This window comes from Volvox carteri (genome assembly GCF_000143455.1).
Source record: "Volvox carteri f. nagariensis unplaced genomic scaffold VOLCAscaffold_34, whole genome shotgun sequence".
NCBI lineage: Eukaryota > Viridiplantae > Chlorophyta > Chlorophyceae > Chlamydomonadales > Volvocaceae > Volvox > Volvox carteri.
Genome location: NW_003307577.1, coordinates 1,355,924 through 1,361,735, shown reverse-complemented (window position 1 = coordinate 1,361,735; position 5,812 = coordinate 1,355,924). Strand labels below are relative to the sequence as shown.

The following is a 5,812-nucleotide window of genomic DNA, read 5'->3' as shown; positions in this document are numbered from 1 at the left end:
GGAGGGGAGGGGAGGGGGGAGCCCACTCCCCGGGTGTGTGTTGAGGGAGGCGAAGGCCTCTGCGCGCCGTGCAGGCTTCAATATAACATTGGACACACGGACGGTAATTGAGGGTGAGGGGAAGTGCATATACCGTCGTCATGTGCTGTACGCAGATTCCCCCTGGATGCCCCGTGATGTTTGTACTATGACCACTTCTAGGTGGCTGTTGCGACGGTTTTGGGACCGGTGTGCCATCTACCTACATACTTACTTACCTACCTATGTACGTACGTTTGTTTGTGCGATTATGAGTAACATGCTCATATGCCGGTCGGTGACAAAACCAGGGCGGAAGCTTCTGAGGCGCGGGTCGGAGATTCGCAGTAGCAGCGCGCTAGGACGCCGGCGCATGGGTAGGGAAATAGACGTTATCGGATACCCCCCTCAGCCGTTTACGTGTCCACACATACACTCATACACACGTGCGCGTAGAGACACACACGCAGCAGGATCTGCATGCATGGCATCGACCCATGGGGGGGGGAGGGCGGTTCTTAGGGGCCCTAACTAAAAAATGCATGGGTCGGTCAGGTCAATGCGCGGTTTTTTGGGACCGGTAGGCTCGGGACCCGAACCTGGACTGGACTGGGCTTTGGCTTTGGCTTTGGAACTGCCGGGGCTGCTTTGTCGCGGCAGCCTCGGCAGGGAGTATTCACCGCCTTGGCGGAGCTGTAGTCTGCGCGATCTGGGGCCGTATGCTGATGCTACATAAGGTAGAGTGGGGGGATGCGGAAATGGGTTCGAGCGAGAGAACAAAAAAGCTGGAGGAGCTCGGGGTTTCGATTTGGGGCATGGCTAAAGTAGTGGCTGAGTAGGGCGACTAGGGTGAAGACGCATGAGCAGGTGTGAAGTGGAAGTTGGGGGAGGGAAAAAGAAGATGGCGGCTGTTTTGGTGGGGGCCGTAGCTGGCAGGGATGAGGTCTATGTGTTGAGGTCTATCTAACCCAGGTATATAACATGTGGATAGAGTATCGCATCCCGGACTTGACCGCTGTGTATGTATGTGAGGGCGGTTGGGGGGTCACCGGCGGGCTTTTAGCTGTAAGCCTGTCAGGCTGCATTCCTGACACCTGCATGCTATCTGCAGATTGCGGAGTGAGCCCCAAAGCGCCTACCCCTCTTGAAGGAAGGGGAGGAGCTGTCGCATTGGGAGCCCGCCGTGTGTGTACGCCCCGTGTGTGTGTGTGTGTGTGTGTGTGTGTGTGTTCTCTGTTATGTTGAAAGCTTTCACACTCCCCCCTACGAGGGATTCTTAACCTAACACCCCATGTAACAGATGGTCGCCAACACCAGCACTAGTGCCGCGCATCACGTTATCCAGGCAGGGCGAGTTTCATCCTGCGGCGCCGCTAGGTCTGCGGGGATATGGGGTGCTACCTGCGGGTCAGATGGCCAGATCGCCGGTGCTGTTTCCGCTGCAACCGAAAACTGAATTTGCTGTATGCGGTTGCGGACCATATGAGGTGCTCCGAAACTGTATACTGTGTTAATTCGACGATGCCATGCGGTCGCTTGCTGCCCGTACCGTAATGCTGTACGGTGCACTTCCACCGAGACTGCAGGCACCACTGCAGCAGCGCTTCGTCGCGTGGGGGTTCATGGGGGGGGGAGATCTCTGGTAATCGCTAAGGAGGTGAGGTATTGTAGCAAATGTAGGCAATCAACCTGTTTGATGGTCACAGCTGTGTAAAAGCGACAAGTTTGAGTAAACAGCATAGCCGGAGAAGGGGGCGTAGCTCTTATCCCCCCTTGCGAGTTTGCACGGAGTAGTAGTTGTAGGTACGTTTGTAGATACAAGTTGGTCTCCCTAGGGTACCACAACAAGGGGTAGGTCGTTTACCGCCCTGCACCTGCACCCGCATCCCCATTGTGACATGTAAAGGGAATTTTGATGTTGCGGCTCCTGAGCACGCACGTGCGGATAGCAGCAGTTAATCAGGAACGTTCAATGACGACGATCTTTTCGATTACGCACGCCGTGCCCAAGCACTGCAGATTTTCCTACGTATCGCAACACGTGCGACACGGTGTATGCACTCGAATTCAAGTCTGAGGAGCGCGCAAGTTAAGTTAGGTGTGAACCTGTGGATCCCGGGGAGATGCCTCAGGTCGGAAGGAGCCTCGCTGCCTCAGGTCAGGTCGAGTCCAAGTCACGGTGTATAATCAGGCATCGTTATTCTATTAATTTATATTTATATAATGCTTTGTGTACGTATGGGCTTCCCGAGGACTTAGCTGTACACACCTGCCAGGGCCTTTAGAGGAGATCTCCAGGTGCTATGGCGCGGCCCAAACTTAAATAGGGGGGTCCTTGTGAAGCAGCTGCCCGCGTTTCTAAAGCATGTATGGTGTTGGATTGTAAGGTGCCCAAGTACGTTTGCGAGGAAGAGAATGTGGCCAGGCTGGAGAGGAAAGTGCAGTGGCATAATGGAATGTGAGATTAGCGTAAGCGAGTTACAGGGCGTTTTATTGCACGGGCGAATTTACGTGCAAATCTTTCACCGTAGCATCAGTCCTCAGTTCACTTCTTGGAACGAACATCAGCATAGGTGCAAGCCCTCTCGCTTGGAGGGATATGCAAACAAACATCCTGATAGGGGTAAACTGCACGCTACCGAGCATACAACCGAGCACATGCATGCTTAGTTGAATGGTGAGATGCGACCCCCCCTTCATTTCGAGCTCGGCAAACCTGCCACCGCGAACCGGATATGTTGGCGATGTTATAGAACGCTGCACCTTGGTTTCTGTGCGCATTGCGTACGTTGCTCGACCCCGCCGACCAAAACTACACGTGCCCAACTGAAGACATTCCCGGTGGTTGTGCAGCAGCTCTTGAGGCTGTTGCTGGCTGGAATCCATCCTGAGCTGTTGCAACACGGCTAACGCAGGCACGTCCCTATGCACAGCAAATAGCTGTTCCAAGCCAACAGCGGCGTCCATGTCACCGACAAGGCTCTAAACGTCTTATCTGTTCTTATTTATAATTAAGTTTATATATGTTATACTTTGCGCAACTTTGTAATTTGACTTTACTCTGAAGAAGGTGCTGCATACAGCTGCCTCTTCGCCAGCGCTTCATCTTCCGCGGCAGTTTCACGAGCCCAGTGTTGCAAGCTACGACGTAGGCTTTCGGTGCTTTCAGTTACTGCAAAGCATCCACGCAATAGTCCAGCCTGCATGCCGCGTGCGACTATGGCCAACATGACCCCTGCGCAACGCGCTGGCGCACCTGGTCTTCATCCGCCAAGAAAATTTATATACACTTGTACAGGCGTATTTTGAGAATCGCAAGCGCGCATCCGCGCGGTGAAATTCGCTCCTGGCGTTTTTGGGACGAGATGTACTTAGGCTTTATTCGCGAAGTACGACCGGACACATTTGTGCGAGGGGCTGCTTAAACACTGGGGGGGGCCTTGTGAAGCAGCTGCCCGCGTTTCTAAAGCCCATATGGTGTTGGAAAGGAAGGTGCCCAAGTACGTTTGCGAGGAACAGATTGGGGCCAGGCTGGAGTGGAAAGTGCAGTGGCATAATGGAATGTGAGATTAGTCGAAGCTGGTTACAGGGCGTTTGGCGCACGGCGCAATGTACATGCAGTCATGTCGTCGTGCGTGTATACAAGAACAACAGCAACAACAACAAGAACAAGAACAGCACCACAGCAACAGTGCATGTACAGTACACGTTGCGTCGGTCCTTTGCTATGATGTAGGAACGAAGAATAAGGCCTAGGTTCAAGTTTCCTGTCGCGCGTGGATGGCCATGCCAGAACAGGCAACATGATGGGTGAAGTTGCACACTACCAACTTGCCCGCGATGATGTGACGAGCGGACATAGAAAGGAGCACAGCGGGCCCCCCCCTAACCCCGAACGCTCACACAATAGACCATCCCAAGCGCTGCTGTCTGTATGGGCAGCAGCCGCCGTTTTCACACGAGTTAAGGTCGGACATGTATGCACCGTGAATGAAACCCTAAGTGCGACAGTGCCCAAATACAACAGCACTGCTCAACGTCCAGAAGGCTAGCGCTGAAATGGTGGGACCCTATCCGTCAAGCGTCAAGTGTCAGTTGCTGTGTGGGCTATGCGAGCGCCCTTGCTGCCCATTGCTCGCTTGCGCCAGCTGCCGTCCCCCATGCCCGCTTTCCAGCTGCCCGGCCATGTGGCCACAGGGTCCGTATCTGTCACACCCCGCCCCTGCATGCCTCCACTTCCGCCCCGCCATCCCGCCAACCTCACATCCACCCTCCCGCCCTCCATGCCCGTGCAGCGTTCTTGTACAACGTGACGGCGGAGATACACGAGGGCGACATGCCTGACAAAACGCCCTTGCAAGGTTCTGAACGACTTTCGCGATTTTTATCTTTACCTAATTGTGCGTTTGTTATAATTATTTTCGTAAGAGTGTAACTTGACTTTAGTCGGAACAAGGTGCTGTATGCGCTGCGCTACAGAAAGCAGGCGTTTCACGAGCCCAGTCTTGCAAGCTACGTTGTATGCTTTCATATCTTTTCATATCTTATTCGGCTCAGGCTAAGCAGCCAGCCAAAAGTCCGAGATGCATGCCGCTTGTGACTGCGGCCAACATGCCCTGATGAGCGGCCTTTCGCCAAAAAAATTACATACACTTTTACAGGCGCATTTTGAGAATTGAACGCGCGCATCCGCACGATAAATTTCGCGCCTGGCTTTCGCGTCTAGTACGGATGTTTTATTCGGCACAGTACGACCGGACACATTGTGCGAGAGGCTGCTTAAATACCAGCCAGAAAGCCAGATGGACCACACTAATTTATTACACTTACCTTATGTTCGTACTTGGATTGCAGATTAGGACAGGCTCGGTTTAGCTATGGCCTTTTCCCCCAGACTTAGCTATACACTGTATAGCTAAGTAGGTGTGGCACACCTGCCAGAGCCTCTCCAGGGGGGGATTTGAGTCTTTATATCCGGGTGAAGCGCGATAGCGCGGTATCACTTTCCCTGCGTCGGTCAGCTGGTCTTGGTCCCAAAGCACGTAGGTTTTTACCCTAAAACCCTGACAAAACCCTTAAACCCCTTTAAAACCTGAAAACCCCATGCCGCTCTGAATGTACTTTATAATTGCACTTAGGCCCACCGCAGGATGAGGTACTCGGCAGCCTTCTCACATTGAGGCACTTCATGAGGCACGTCACCTTATTCATGTCACACACCGCCGGTGTACCCATCAAGAGGACCCCGATCTGCTTAACCACAGTGTATATGTTCATGTGCACCTTTGCAGACTGCCGAGCTTGCAATTGTTTGCGCTCATATGATTTTTGTCAGCGACAGCGAGAGACAAGATGCATTGCAATATAGGATGTTTGAGGCTTTCAGTATTGCTTTTCAGCAGGGTGATATTTAGCTTTCAATGTTACAAACGGACAGATATGGGCAATCCTACAGGCAGGGCCCTACAGGGTGTGCTACATACAGGCCAGCATGGGGTCCAGCCCCCAGAGGGTATCCTGACAAATAGTTGAATAGAAAATCGAACATAAATGCAAACCCCGCATGGCATATCTGCATACCATCATCTATGTACATATGGCTGCTTTCTTACCTGAGTAAGTGTACATGTCATGCAGGCATGTTTCAGCTCCGGACACCCGTGGTGTGAGCAGTGATTCTTTTTTCATTTAGGGCGGGTCTCAATTTATTCCAACCTAAGTACAAAGTTGCTAGGGTCGCCGTAATTTATTCCGTAAGTGTGGGGCACTGGGGGGGGCTACGCCCCCCCCAGAC

General features: G+C 52.8%; 1 protein-coding gene across 1 annotated transcript; it reads right to left on the bottom strand.

Annotated features, from left to right (window-relative positions):
* Nucleotide 1: 1 nt before the first annotated feature.
* VOLCADRAFT_105843 (uncharacterized protein) lies at nucleotides 2-3,082 on the bottom strand. The gene is made up of 4 exons (XM_002953119.1): nucleotides 2,288-3,082; nucleotides 1,893-1,945; nucleotides 618-746; nucleotides 2-494 (listed from the first exon to the last, which is right to left on the bottom strand). Exon 1 carries the CDS (start codon nucleotides 2,983-2,985, stop codon nucleotides 2,509-2,511), a length of 477 nt encoding a protein of 158 aa, XP_002953165.1. The 5' UTR covers nucleotides 2,986-3,082; the 3' UTR covers nucleotides 2-494; nucleotides 618-746; nucleotides 1,893-1,945; nucleotides 2,288-2,508.
* Between the last annotated feature and the right edge of the window lie 2,730 nt (nucleotides 3,083-5,812).